Source organism: Gobius niger, assembly GCF_951799975.1.
Source record: "Gobius niger genome assembly, chromosome: 11".
Lineage (NCBI taxonomy): Eukaryota > Metazoa > Chordata > Actinopteri > Gobiiformes > Gobiidae > Gobius > Gobius niger.
In genome coordinates, this window is record NC_136862.1 from 14,005,883 (window position 1) to 14,020,734 (window position 14,852).

General features: G+C 41.5%; 2 protein-coding genes across 2 annotated transcripts; both read left to right on the forward strand.

The window, feature by feature from the left end:
• Nucleotides 1-1,264: 1,264 nt before the first annotated feature.
• Nucleotides 1,265-5,643, forward strand: frmd8 (FERM domain containing 8). Its single transcript, XM_079566434.1, has 11 exons — nucleotides 1,265-1,344; nucleotides 2,374-2,469; nucleotides 2,551-2,718; nucleotides 2,790-2,891; nucleotides 3,006-3,064; nucleotides 3,150-3,316; nucleotides 3,498-3,713; nucleotides 3,790-3,913; nucleotides 3,991-4,140; nucleotides 4,704-4,932; nucleotides 5,032-5,643. Exons 2-11 carry the CDS (start codon nucleotides 2,379-2,381, stop codon nucleotides 5,142-5,144), a joined length of 1,419 nt encoding a protein of 472 aa, XP_079422560.1. The 5' UTR covers nucleotides 1,265-1,344; nucleotides 2,374-2,378; the 3' UTR covers nucleotides 5,145-5,643.
• Nucleotides 5,644-7,187: 1,544 nt separating this feature from the next.
• On the forward strand, nucleotides 7,188-14,657 carry vps51 (VPS51 subunit of GARP complex). Its single transcript, XM_079566145.1, has 11 exons — nucleotides 7,188-7,619; nucleotides 7,904-8,033; nucleotides 8,109-8,255; nucleotides 8,331-8,550; nucleotides 8,960-9,863; nucleotides 11,396-11,611; nucleotides 13,243-13,326; nucleotides 13,410-13,544; nucleotides 13,607-13,728; nucleotides 13,836-13,923; nucleotides 14,004-14,657. The coding sequence occupies exons 1-11, from the start codon at nucleotides 7,440-7,442 to the stop codon at nucleotides 14,262-14,264; spliced, it is 2,487 nt and encodes an 828-aa protein (XP_079422271.1). The 5' UTR covers nucleotides 7,188-7,439; the 3' UTR covers nucleotides 14,265-14,657.
• Nucleotides 14,658-14,852: the final 195 nt, after the last annotated feature.

Genomic DNA, 14,852 nt, shown 5'->3' on the forward strand with positions numbered 1-14,852 from the left:
TTTCCACTGTTGGAGAAACATATAACAAAAGCAACGAGTTATATAAATATATTACTCTTTTCAGTAATTTAGGAATAAAAACATATTACTTAAAATGCAGTTATATATTAGTCATTAAAATTAAAGTAAGAGCATTTAAATGGTTTGTATTGATGCACAAAGAAAAAATGCCAAACTATAAAAATAATAAATGAAATAATAAAATGCGGCACTAAATCAAGTTGGACACCAGTGTATAATGCAGTTTATGTCTTCAACACAAAACACGAGAAAAGGGGAAAGTGAAGGAAAAGAAAATCTTTGACTGCACTTTTGCTCGATAGTGTAACTCTGCTACATTTTTGAGACAGTAATATGTAATACAAACATATGAACTTTCCCAACACTGACCATTTCACCCAATAAATTTGATAAAATACAAGCATTTATTACAGATATAACTATTGTTGAAAAACATCCCAAAAAGAACAAACAAACATACATGTGTCTTTGTTATGTTTAAGTCCAGGCTAAAAGGGACACCTTTTTACTGCTGCTTATGGCAATTGATTTTATTATAACAAATTTTAATATATACAATATACATATATTTTTTTTTTATGTCATTTTATTGTGTTTTTAATACTTTTTATTGCATTTTTTATTGTGTCTGGTGTTGCTGTGAGGCACATTGAGTTGTACATGTACATGAAATGTGCCATACAAATAAAGAGGCTGTGTGAGGCTCACCTCTCCTTGACTTAAGGAAGCCAATAGGTTAATTGGGTTTAAAGTAACAATCTGAAGAATGCAAAATGAGGAGAATATGTAAAAATCAAACAAGGAACCACCCCAACCACCCCCACAATAAGGAGAGAGAGAAGCTGCCTCCCCCTCCTCTCCTAATAGAAAAAGGAAGTCAGTAAAGGGACTTTAGGCAAAATAACCTACTTTAATACTACGTTATGTTACATGAAATTGCAGGCCCAGGCGATCGCATTCTATTAAATGTGTGAAGCATTTAAACTTGCAGAGAAGTAGGTTAGGTCCTCATACAAATCCATTCTTTGACTAATCTCTGCAGGGTTGCCAGGTCCGCGGTTACGTCGTGGAATCGGGCAGATTTTTAATCTTTTCCGCGGATTTAGTTTATTTCTTTAAAATAAGAAAAATAAAAAAAAAGTACACACAAAAAAACAAATAACAGTCCTGTGTTTTGTTTTTTCCATGGTACTAAATCTCAGGGCTCTGTTTCAGCGCTGTCAGTGACGCCGGGGTCACGTGATTTTCCGACAGCGCGGCGCTTTTCTCTGACTGGATTTTGGGATTGCTCACTGCACTATTTTGAATCTCTTTGCTGAAGAGGTATGTTCGTACTTTATTTTGTGTGGAAAATGTGTGAGCTTAAACTGACATTACACCTCCCAAACAAAAGATCTGAGTTGATCGGTGAAATACGTTTGTTAAAGTAAGTAACTCACCAGAGCTGCATCGACTCTAACATTTGTTGTAAATCAGCCTTGTTGGTTTTGTGTCTAAAACAAGTTTCTTTGAATCATCATCACTGACACATTGGTGACTGTCAGCATGTGTTTTTGGATGTGTGTTAACTCGACAGTCACGCCCAGTAGTAGCAGCCTTACAGCAGAGGGACTGTTGTTGTAGCAGCCGCCCCGGAAGCTAACGGTGCTAGCCATTAGCAAACACTCAGTCCTGATCTAATGACAAATACCTTGAGAGTAGGTTATGAGATGGTTTTAGTCATGTGGCTGGCACACTCCTGCTAAAAAAATCGTTTCTAAATCGATCTGGCTCAGCTGCTTGGATTGTCAAAACAAAGTAGAAAGGACAGGACATCTCCCAGCAAAGTGAGGTATGTTAAAGACATGTTAACATCTGCAGAAAGTCTGTCGCAGTGTCAAAGAAGTGTCTTCAGCGCGTGAGCTCGTCTAGCAAATACTTGTCCTTTGTTTAGATGTTACAAATGATTCAGCTCATGAAAACTTTACTTTGTTAGCTCATGCTAGCTATTCTAGGCCTCAGTTGTTCACACCCAAGTATTTCTCAACCTCTCATCTACCCAGTGTCGTTGTTATTGTTGTTTCTACCCAAGTGTGTGCTTGTGCTATGAAAGGTCTTGTGGTGGAAAACAGATTGAACGCCTGTGTTGAGGGTGAGGCCAGTGGTTGTGGATTTGAGAGGTTTCTGTGTGTTTTTGTTGTTTCCTACCACATGATGGCGCCCACGTAAAGCAGTGGTAATCTGGCAGAAATAGGTGCTGTATGGATATAGTGTGAAAGGCTTTATAAGTAGGAGATCAAACTGGTGCTATTGAATTATATTTGAAGTCGTATTCACTGTTTAGGCTCTGATGCTGTCTTTTGCTTTACATAGTGGGAATGGAAGGAGATGAGGTCAATTTTCCACCAGATTCCTCAGATAATCTGTCTCAGCGAGGAAGCGTCGCCTCGTCTGCCACACTTTCTCGTGGTAAGGCAAACATAACGATCATAAGACGGTAAAAGTAGTCTGCATGTACTTGATTGTGCTCTCCTCTTACGTCCCCCCCAGCCCAAGATGTGCTCGTATATCTGTTTGGAGAGAGTGCAGTACATTTAACAGTGGAAAGCCTTGGTAGTGTCACGGTCCAGGAGCTGGGGCGCAGTGTGCGGGAGGCTTTGAACATCCCTGACTCGGTACAGGATGTTTTTGCCTGCTGGTTGTGTTCTCCCTTGCTTGGTAAGACACGTTAGTCGAACAGGAACATGTGTTTGTGTTTTCTAACTGTGTTCATGCATTGTTATGTGCAGAACTGCAGTTGAAATCAAGGCATCAGCCCTACAAATTATGCCGACAATGGCACGACCTGCTGTATCGTTTCACTGAGGCCTCAGAGGAAGACATATCTCAAGGTAATTGTGTGGGATTTATTACATGTTTTTCAGTCAAGTGTTTGCATTTGACAGCAGAATGAGTCAGGCTTTGTCTTTTTTTTATGTTAAACTGAACCATTTTCTTCTCCTCAGATGAACCTTTTCTTCAGTACCGTCGCAATGTTTTTTATCCTAAATCAAAAGAGCTTCTGGTAACGTGCATACATGACCATCGTAAATGTGTTTGACGTGATTTTTAAATTATTGTTGTTCTTAAATTCTACTTTAACTTATCAGATAGAAGATGAGGCTGTTCTAAGGCTATTGTACGAAGAAGCCAAAAGCAACATACTTAGTGGACGATATCCCTGCGACCCAGAACACTGGACCAGCCTTGGGGCTTTGAGCCTCGCGATTGAGGAAGGAAGTGGACTAGAGAGCCAAAAGCTAACAACTACGTTAAAGTAAGAGGCTTTCTTGAGATTGAAGTTTTCCGATGCATGTTATCAAAGTTAGAAGCTCAGTTTAACCCAAGTCTCGGTGTGCTATAGAAACACTACTTGGTCAATTTGAACTAAACATAATTTTAATGAAACATCCTTTCATTTCGGCTAATGGATTATTGTGTCATTTGTTTACCCACAGAGAAAAGAAGCTGTCGTCGTTTCTGCCTGCTCATGTTGCTTTGGGAAGTGGAGGACTGCTGTCGACCCTGAGAGGAAAGTCGAGTCGTCAGGCCGGTTTGGAGCAGAGCCTTCTGGAAGAATACAGAAAGATCAGCCCTTCAGCGGGAAACTCCTCTGAGACCACACAGCTCCTACAACGTTACCTCAACACATGCCACGCTCTGCCTTATTATGGGTACGTAATGTCTTTAGTGCCCAAACAGGTTCAAAGAAAATCATATTCATGCATATTTTCATGGCGCAATCAACAGATGTGGCTTCTTCTATGGGGATATTGACAAACCTGTGCAAGGAATCCTTCACAGAGTTCGACGCAAAGCTGTCATTGTTGGAATCTGTCTGGAGGGAGTGTATGTCATGGATGTAAAAGAAAAGGTGCTTGTCAAAACTGTCAGTAACCTGCCTGGGCATGTACATGTATGTTTTACTATTTTTGTTGTTGTTGTTTTTAGCACGTACTTCTTGGTCTGAAATTCAGTGAATTGTCTTGGGACCACACTTACCCAGAAGAGGAAGGGGACTCTCATATGCTGTGGCTGGAGTTTGATGGCGAAGAGGATGGTACTCCTGTCAACAAGCTGCTCAAAATCTATTCAAAACAGGCACGTGCCAGCAATTCCGTGGTGGATTTTGCACCTTGAAGCTTTCAGATATGGTAATACGTTTGTTAAGTGCTGACCTCACAGCTCTACTTCCGGGGTCGTAGATGTGAGAGAAACTACAAAAAACTCTTTAATACCACAATCAATATTTCTGAAACTCAACAGAGAGTTACTGAACATACTTATTTATCAGGCCCAGTAGCCAAAAATGGTGTACCTACTGCGCTAATGCTAACGGCGCAGCAGCTACGCTAACCCCGGAAGTACCGACTATAGTAAATAATTATTTTTTAGCAGTAGGTGTGGCATTTTTGTCTAATGAGTCTGAGAAATAAGTAGGTTCAGTCACTCCCCATTGAGTTTCAGAATTGATTGTGGTATTAAAGAGTTTTTAATGGGGTTTTTTCTCGCATATTAGCCGGTATGCTAGGACCCGGAAGCGGAAAGTCGTGATGTCACACTTAACAAACGTATAGTCATTGATTACTCCTGTTCCAATGCTGAATAATGTCGTAGTTCAATAAGTGTAACTACAAGGTGTAAAGGTCTTGTTTGTCACACAGGCTGAGCTCATGAGCGGCTTCATTGAGTTCTGCGTGGAGCTGAACTGCGTGGCGGAGGCAGCAGCAGCAGCGGTGGACACAGACGGCGAGGCAAGCCAGTCTCAAACCTCCGGTAAAGACTCCAGCAACAAGACCGGGCGAGGAGGGCGCCGCGGGTTACTGCGCAGACAAAGCAGTGTTGTCTGCAGTCGTGTCCATTCACTAAATACCATCAGCTACGTGGACAATGGTGAGTTCTATCATTAAACCTCTCACACATTCCACCCTGTATTCTACTGTTATACGTACAATGTATTTTCAGATTAACAGAGCTTTGGTTGTCTTTCAGGAAAGGAAATCAAGCGCTTGAAACCAAAAAGAGCCGCTTCCTTCTTTGCTCGACAGGCGACACTATCCTCTTACTCCTCTGTTCAAGTGACAGACGGTCTGGAGCAGGGTTAACATTTCAACAACTCTCCTTTTGCCTTCAAAGACCGAACCTTTACACTGCGTCGTTGAATGTGGAGACACTTGTAAGCATTAATATATTCATGTGGAAAGGACCAAGTGAGGGATCTGAGTTTAAAGTGATCATATTTATATCTTGAAGTTGTGTATATAAAGAGAATATAGTAATGTGAAAAACAAACTCTTCCAGTCTTCAAGGTTTGTCAGAAGTAAAAGAACAAGTCTCATCAAATGTTGAGGTTGTAGAAACGCTTAAATCCTGTCATATCTCAGTACATAATGTCCAGGCAATCAAAAACAATAATCTGCAGTATTCTTGGGCAATGTTCTCTGGTACACGTCTCTGTGGTGCTGCCACAGTAAAACCTCTTTCTTTCATACTTCTCTGGGCTCTCCCGTTTGAGAAATAGTTTATAATGATTCAGTTAACTTGTTGTAGTGACATTTTAGGCCGAATGTGTCCAATGTGGCCCCAGAACCACTGATTTTGCTGACCCTCAGGCTTCCTGCTAAATTGTTCCATTTAGTCATTGGCGTTTTTTGCCACTTGCATCATCATAACATTAAAAACTATAATTTTTTGCTATGTAAATACAATTTGATGGATATTGGATGCATCTTTACCGTCAATGCGGATAATTGAATGTGAATCATTGAAATGAAAATGGCCCTCCACCACTAAGTTCTTCAGTGAACGACGTGGCCCTCAATGCCCTTTTATCCTGACTGTGCCTTGTTTCCTAACTCAGCTGCATGGTGCCATAAGGGCGCTTGATTATACCTGTGGTTATTGTAGTAAATATACCCTATATGACCCATCCTTCGTTAATTACATTTGGTCAAACAGGGAGTGTATAGTATAGCAGTCATGTTTTTAACCGAGTGCTTGTGCTTGAAAAGGAAACTGAAACAGCTTAGCCTAATGGAACAAAGTAATACATTTAACACTGTTGAGGTTTACTGACTTTCGTGTTTACCATATTCACTGCCATCGTCTCCGTTATCTGATTTAATGAGTCATGTTTTATGTGGAGATACTCGACAGTCATTACATGTACTATTCTAAATTTTTAAAAGACGGCTTTTGATTGTTTCTGAAATGAAAAGCAATGAAAAACTGATGCAATACAATATTTCTACTTTGAACACGATGTGATTTATTCAACTTGAATTTCAATAGACTGAACTAAAGTAATTGCAAAGAGTGTTAATTGTAGATTAACAGTGTTATGGGAACAAAATACTTTATAAAACCTGAAATATGCTGTTACAATCATGCCAAAGGAAGCCTGTTACTTTACTGTGTGATGCCTCAGATAAAGCAAATGATAACCGTTTTATTTCTGAAGAGGTTCACTTCGCTACAAGCCATTCAAAGATTATCTCAGCCTTCCACTTGTACTTGCTCCTTAAGGGCGAGTGCCCAGGTTCTTCTGAACATCAAAAGTACAGTATGTTGCCCTCGGTATTCCTCAACTAATCCCTGATGAACCACTTTTGCTGTCCTGTTCCCTGCATGTTTTATTGTAGAATAGTCATTCCAACAAATGACAACTGATACTGCACTATAAATACAATCCACTGTTTTACACCTGCTGATCTTTTGTATACTTTGTTGGTGTAGTAATTTTCACTTTTTTATTTACATAAATGTAACTACTTATTTAAAGGATCCACCTCAAATCATTAAGTGCCTATTAATTTCTACGGTTTTCTCTTGATGTTTTGGTGCAATGTTTAGTAAAATGCAGACTCCCCTTTTTCTTTCTTGTTGAATTGTGAACTTCACATTTCATGTTTGTACGGTATTCAATACTTGCTCAAGCTTTGTTTTCTCCCTTTTTGGCATTTATGCTCTGCTTTGATTAACGGAAGCATGTACAGTGCGCTTTTATAAATAAATATTAAATGATGGAAACTTATTTTTCATTTCTTGTTTTATTTTTTACCTATTTCCGGTGCAAGGGGGAAGTAATGCTCTTGACAATTCTACTCTTTGTCGACGTGTGTGTCGTCCTGTCACGGGATAGGCTACGAACCCGGAAGTAGCGTCGCTGTTTTGCTAGTAGACTGGATTTGTTCTCAGTTATATCGTTTTTGTATTGATTGCAGGGCTGTCTTGCGGCTTTGGCTCAAAGATGAATATGTGCTGTTATCTATAATTAATATTCGTCAACTTTCGGTGTAATTTAAGTCGAATTTTGTGGCACTTTTCCCACAACAGCTTCAAGTACCGTGTCTCGTCTGGGTTAGCCGCCTCGTATTGATATATTTTAAAGCGAGTAGAAAATGGACACCGAGGTGGACGGTTCCGTGGGTGACGATGCCAGTAAGAAACGCAAGGTGCACGGGATGCTGAAGCTCTACTATGGGCTGAATGATGAAGGAAAGGCGCCGGAGTTGGCTGAGTCCTTGGATCCCTGCGATATCAATGGGCCTCATTTCGACCCGGAGCTTTACCTCAACAAGGTACTGCCATAATTACCTGGTTATGATGTATGTTTATGCAAAGTCTATGAATACAGTCATGAATTTGTAATGACTCTTTGATGATCATTTCCTATTTATCATTCACACCCTCGCCCCTGAGATGATTGTCCCAAAGTCTGATTTTTTTTTATTGGAAATTCATGATTCATCTTTCCACAAAATGCAGTAAAATAATTGAGCTTCTTTATAGGGACCTGTTACAATGAATACAGTGAAGATTTCAAATGTTGTGTTTGTTTATGTTTGCTCTTTTATTTTGACAGCTGAGAAGAGAGTGCTCTCTTGGAGAGTTAATGGATCATGAGACATGTATGGTCAAACAGATCCGCTCTCTGGACAGTGACATGCAGACACTGGTGTATGAAAACTACAATAAGTTCATATCAGCAACAGGTATTGAATTGTAATTTTTATATATACGTTTCTGCTATGTAAAGTCAATCCTACATGATCATTATACTTTTTCAGACACAATAAGAAAGATGAAGAATGATTTTAAAAAGATGGAGGATGAAATGGATTGTCTTTCTGCAAATATGGCAGCCATCACCGAGTTCAGTGCTCGAATCAGCGGCACGCTTCAGGACCAACATGTGCAGATTACTAAACTCTCAGGTCAGACAACAGTCAAAGAAAAGTGAGTGTGGTGTCTGATTAATGGCAAAATGAAATGATGATTGTCTCTTCCAGGGGTCCACACATTGTTAAGGAAGCTTCAGTTTCTCTTTGAGCTTCCTGCCAGGCTCAACAAGTGTCTGGAGTTGCAGGCCTATGCTCAGGCTGTGAACTCGCACCGCAGAGCCCGCTGCGTGCTGCAGCAATACAGCCATCTCCCGTCCTTCAAGGGCATCCAGGACGACTGTCACGCCATCATGGACAAGCTGGCTCAAGAGCTGAGGCAAAAGTTCAGGTGAGGCCAGTTATGTTTACTTTCTGGCACCTTGCTCTGATTGCTCCTGCACAAAAATAGTTAATTAATGTAATTTCTGCAACCTGTGCAGTCTAACAAAAATGTGCTACAGTAATAAGTAGATATTTCATACCAATAATAAAAACTCAATATACACAAGCAGTTTTAATTGTTTTTAGACTAAATTTGATCAAGTCTAAATGACAACACTTATTATCAATGGCCGGCATCAGAGCTAAGATAACCCTCTATTAAAGTGTTTGCTCTGTCCCACTGTAAGGCCGTATCCTACTACAGTAACTTTATCTGTTTCTTGTTGATTTTGGGAGATTGTGCAAAGTTAACCTTCTCCTGGTGTGAATTATTCAGTTCATATTTCTTCCATCTGCTTGTTTGATTGCACCCGTAGGGATGGTGGCACAAGTTCCAAAGACTTATCGGAGTGTGTGGAGCTGCTGCTACAGCTGGATGAACCCGCGGAGGAGCTGTGCGATAAATTCCTCGGCCACGCTCGATCTCGACTCGAGTCGGATCTCCTGGGCCTGGAGGCAGAGATAACTCCGGATGCGCCCGCTGTAAAAGATGCCTCTGCTGCTTCTGCACAAAAAGCCTCATCAGGTGTAGCTCCTGGATCACCCCCCGGCGGCTCTCCCAAAGCGCTCGCCTCCTCCGCCTCCTCGCTCAAAACTGACATCCTCGAGTTCATCGACCGCGGCTGCAACGAGTTTGTCAGCAGCTTATGCTTAGTAATTATGTCTTATCAAGAACTGTTTATCAACCACCCTCAAACTGGTGAGCTTGCAACCAAGAATATTCCCCAGATGGCAAACGGGAAGCTGCAAGTATTTGTAGACGATCTCGCCGCCCGGTATTTCTCCCTTGTGGAGCGGAGGATACAGGAGGAGAAAGGCGTGGGGGATAACTCTCTACTGGTGCGAGCTTTGGACCGCTTCCACCGCAGACTGCAGGCGGTGTCCAAACTGCTCCCCGGGTCGTCCGTCCCGCACCGGGGCACGGAGATTGTGATCCGTGCGGCAAACGAGCGCGTGAAGCAGTACTTGAGCGCGCTGCAGAGCTTCTACATGGACAGTCTGACGGACGTGAGGCAGGCCCTGGCCACGCCCCGTCTCTCGGTGACGGGAGGTTCGGGCGTGGGGGGGCCGGCGTCGGGCAGAGACAACAACCCCAGCAGTTTGCCGGAGCTGCTCTCCTCCCTGTCGTCCTCCATCCTCAATCAGATCAAGACCGTGCTGGCGTCTGTGCACCTGTTCACGGCTAAAGACATCACGTTCTCCAATAAGCCGTACTTCAAGGTCAGTAGGACATATACTGTTAACATGAGCACACAACGACATTCACACCCGAGTCCTAAGGCGTCTTTCCAGTGGAGGGTTAGGGGACGGAGTGGTTTTGGTTTGAGTTAAAAGGTTATAGATTTCTTCTTTGGGAAGCATTTAGGGACCATCTAACACACACATAATCTATACACGTAGCTGATTCATGAACTTAGACATATCTTTAATACAAGCCTCAGCTCAAACAATAACAAAAGCTGTCCTCCTGTTTCATTTAACCTCTAAACCCCCGCCTTAACTGAGGACATTTTCTCCAGTTCAACTTTAACCAAACCTAAAAGCATGTTCCAGCCATGTCCTAATGTGTAGAATGAGCCCAGACCTGTTCACCACAACTGCCTCTAAAATCCTGCACTGTCACTCAGAAAGTTGTTAATTCGGGTCTGAATTGCCGTCATGCACGAGCTTAATATAGAAGGTGCAGTTGCACATATGACCTGAGGTGGCAGTAGTGAGTATAAAAATTCGCTCTTACCTGAGCTTAGACGAGTTGATACGCACCTTCTTTGTGCGTGCCTGTGGAAGAGCGTGGTAGCTTCCAACTTCACCCCCGTTTGGAGCTATAGGAACACATTGGGAGAGGCCAAATGCTAACAACATCTTTGGTTGTTTTGTGTGACCGAGGGCACACACAAGGTCCAGACAGGTACACATCAACTCGTCTAAGCTCAGGTAAGAACATATCTCAGTATGGAAAACCGGTGGCCTGTTCCAAAGGCCCTATACCTGATTTTTTTTGGTTGCAAACCATGAAAGGGGAAGCCACAAAATTATAATGGTTGTCGTCCAAACGCATTCGTAATTTTCAAATTCTTTACAGGGACACGTTTTATAAGCACAATTCCCAACTTGCAACGTCACTTTTACGGCTCACTTTCACAAAAATAGCCTAATAGTTTAGGAAATTGATACGAATCTTTTATAATTGGATGCACGTTGTTTTCCCCACAAACGTTTGAGTTTACAATATACTAAAGTAGGACAAAATAAATTTCATTCCATTTCGAGAAGTGAAATCAGGTATAGCTCCTTTAAGGGTGTAGTCCAGTCAAGAAGCTTTTAGATGGGGTTAACAAACAAAAATCGTAAAATTTGGCTGTAAACCTGCCGATTACAAACTCCCATGACAATTATTGGCACATGGGGTTTGGTAGTCGAAGGATTTATTAATAAAAAAATAAAAAAAAACCCGACGGACAAACTTCAGACCTCTCTTATGTGACCCTCGCTGTTCCCACTGAAAGCCGCCTCTAGATCTATCTTGAGCTCAAAAGATTAGGCCGGCTCCCTCTACAAAAATAAGGCTGATTGCATCTATTGTCTGGTTTAATCAAAGCATATAAAAAGTTTTAAAAGTACCACACGGTGAACTGATCTACTGATTAAATAATGATAGCGTTCAAACACTTCCTGTGTCGTCGCCACTTTCGTTTCCCCCTCTGTACAATTAGGCTGATGGCGCCTCCACTCGTCTGTTCTCTCCTCCGTAGGGTGAATTCTGCAGCAAAGGCGTTCGCGAGAGCCTGGTGGTGAGCTTCATCAGGTTCGTGTGCCAGTCTTCGCGTCAGTTCTGCGAAAGTGCCGGAGACAAGGGCGGCTCCACCCCTCCCGCCCTCCTGCTGCTGCTGTCCCGCCTCTGCCTGGACTACGAGACGTCCGCCATCTCGTACATACTCACTCTGACCGATGAGCAGTTCCTGGTGCAGGCAAGGACACAAACCTCAGATCCATAAATGAAATGAAAAGAGAGATTATTTTCTGTTATATTACACTATATGTCGACTAAACTGCAGAAGGTTTTTGTTTTGTTTTTATTCATTTCAGTCATTTCTCTATTTCTCTACAAAAACTAAATATCAAGCTTGATCTGAGAATATTAATGTTGCTTTGAGCAGTTTTCTCTCATTAAGACTTTTCTCCCTGATCTATCGATCCTCGCTTGAAATAAGAAAGTTTGGTATTGCTTGATATTAAGTAATTGTTAAGTATTAATAAGGTGTTAATAAGCATTAGTAATCTGCTTAGAGTTTCTCCAGTTTGGCTTTACCCAAATCTAAAAGCTAAAAAAAAACAGGATCAGAATTGTGACAAAACGAGGATGAAAACGCAACAAAAAAGTGAGAAAAGCATGAGAAATATGCAACAAAAAGCGAAAAAAAAAAAAAAAAAAAAAAAAAGCAAGCCTGGAGAAGCAACAATAAAATGGCGAAAACAAAAATCAATGGAAAAAAAACAACAATGAAAAAGCAACAAATAAAGCCACAAAAAGTAGCTTTTTTTTTTAATAGTAACTTTTTATCACACTGTTGCTCTCCAGTCGAGAAGCTTTTAGATTTGGGTAAAGCTGAACTGTAGAAAATGCGCTCGGTTCAGGCGGGGGGTAAGAGATTAAAGGAACAGGCCACCGTTTTTCCATACTGGTCTTACCTGAGCTTAGACGAGTTGATATGTACCGGTCTGGTCTTTGTGCCCATGGAAGAGCGTGGTAGCTTCCAACTTCACCAAGTTTGTAGCTATAGGAATACACTGGGAGAGGCCAAATGCTAACAACATGTTTAGTCGTTTTGCGTGACTGAGGGCACGCACAAATGCCAATCAGGTACATATCAACTCGTCTAAGCTCAGGTAAGAACCAATCTCAGTATGGAAAAACGGTGGCCTGTTCCTTTAAAGGGGCTAGATGCAAGTTAGTCTATTTTATACTCACTACTGCCACCTCTGGTCTTATGTGTAACTGCACCTTCTATATTAAGCTTGTGCAAACCCGAACAACTTTTTGAGTGACAGTGCAGGATTTTAGAGGCCGTTGTGGTGAAACGGTCTGAACTCATTCTATACATTAAGACATGGCTTGAACATGTAGGGGGAGGAAAATACTTAGCTTTAAAATTTTTAAACTCCTTATAGTCCCTTTAAGGTTAGAATTTGCATTTATTATTAGTATGTTAATAGATAATAGTATAATAGCAACTTATTCATATCAATATAAGCATATTATCCATGGCCTATTAATTACTATTTCTTATTAAGACCTTATTAATACTTAATGAGCTCAATTTGATATAAAGCGTTACCAAAAGTAAAACTGCCAATGGGACGAGAGCAATTTTCTTTCCCCATCGGCAAATAAATCAACCTGGCACAAAGAAAAATGTATTGAATTGAGTCAGAAACATCTTAGAACAAGTGAAATAATTGTCAATAATAAGTCAAAACAACTCAAATTTAAATTACTATGATGCATTTGGGATATCTAAACTAATCTAGATATTGATTTTTGGAGTGTTGGTATATGTTGAAAGTGTGAAACCTAAACATAGCATTTTTGTATTCACAGCACCACAGCCCTGTCACTCCTGTCACTGCTTTGTGCGCGGAGGCCAGGGAAGCGGCGCAGAAGCTTCTGAACCATTATGTCAAGGTTGGGTTTGATGGATCGGAGAAGAAAAAGAACATCTTTCAAAGTTGTGTCCGTGTCACTGACTGTTGCTTCATGTTTTCCAGGTCCAGGGGCTGATCATTTCTCAGATGCTCCGGAAGAGCGTGGAGACGAGAGACTGGGTGAACACGATTGAACCTCGAAATGTCCGCGCCGTGATGAAGCGGGTTGTGGAGGACACTACGTCTATCGATGTGCAGGTAAAGCATTTGTTTTGCTGATTGTAAATTGGCAGCTTTATTAACTTTGTGATTTGAAACAGGTGGGACTCTTGTATGAGGAAGGAGTGAGGAAAGCACACAGCAGCGATTCCAGCAAACGGACTTTCTCTGTGTACAGTAGCTCCAGGCAACAAGCCCGCTACGCCGCCAGCTACACGCCGAGGTACACACCTGCCAGTCAGCTGCGTTTGTCCTGGACCATCATGCTCACAACAGCTCCGTTGTCTGGTGTGACATGATAAAATGATTACATGCTCTCTCTGCCCGCAGTGCTCCCATGGACACTAATCTTTTGAGCAACATACACAAGCTGTTTTCTGAGAGGATTGACATTTTCAGCTCAGTCGAGTTCAACAAGGTGAGCACAGAATTACACAATGATAAATCAGGAGAGATGATCCATCACTGCCCTTTTCCTAAGCATCCTTCACTCTGCAGGTGTCGGTGATGACAGGAATCATCAAAATCAGCCTCAAGACGTTCCTGGAGTGTGTCCGGCTGCGCACGTTTGGACGTTACGGGCTGCAGCAGATCCAGGTCGACTGTCACTACCTTCAGATGTATCTGTGGCGCTTCGTTTCGGATGAAAACCTCGTGCACTTCCTGCTGGACGAGATAGTGGGGAGCTCTGCCCACCGCTGCCTGGACCCCGCCCCCATGGAGCAGAGTGTGATTGAAGTCATTTGTGAGAGAGGCTGATTCTTGTAAACATGTTACATTGTATGACACTTAAATTAGTTTTCAGCAGAAAGCCCTGGCAGCTGTGCTGTTTATGCAAAACTATTCCACTTCACACAAAATCAATTTCGTGAATCTGATGAATATCATTTAAATTATTAACTACTCATGTATTTATTATGCTGTTTGACTTGATTCATTGTATTTTTGATTCTAACATCACTGTGAGTGCCTGGTGGTGTGATATTTTTATGAATATGCACAAGGGTTTTCGCTTCAAGCTTTTCATTACCTGTGTCTTCATTAATCGCAAGCAAATGAGAGAAAATATTTATGAAAATAATATATTGAAATGCTAAAAACAAGTTGTTACACTATTTCCCTCTGGAACTATTAGCAAATACTATTAAATGAAGTATCCAGTGCAAGTGTCCTTTAAGTCACATTGTAATGTTCATATCTCAATAAACTCATCAATGCTACATGTATGTTATACAGTCATTTTACCTTGAATTAAGAGACTGAACCGTCCTACTGTACTGTGCCTGTCGCCATCTCACGGTTGCACCTGATTGGTTAAAGTGTCGTAGCCCCGCCTTCTCTGATGAC

Bases quoted from the DNA above. Each gene is read 5' to 3' on its own strand.
- frmd8 (XM_079566434.1), top strand. From the start codon at position 2,379: ATGGAAGGAGATGAGGTCAATTTTCCACCAGATTCCTCAGATAATCTG. The intron at 3,065-3,149 runs GTAACGTGCATA...TTAACTTATCAG, and splicing joins CTAAATCAAAAGAGCTTCTG to ATAGAAGATGAGGCTGTTCT. The intron at 3,714-3,789 runs GTACGTAATGTC...CGCAATCAACAG, and splicing joins CACGCTCTGCCTTATTATGG to ATGTGGCTTCTTCTATGGGG.
- vps51 (XM_079566145.1), top strand. From the start codon at position 7,440: ATGGACACCGAGGTGGACGGTTCCGTGGGTGACGATGCCAGTAAGAAA. The intron at 8,551-8,959 runs GTGAGGCCAGTT...TTGCACCCGTAG, and splicing joins GAGCTGAGGCAAAAGTTCAG to GGATGGTGGCACAAGTTCCA. The intron at 13,924-14,003 runs GTGAGCACAGAA...TTCACTCTGCAG, and splicing joins GCTCAGTCGAGTTCAACAAG to GTGTCGGTGATGACAGGAAT.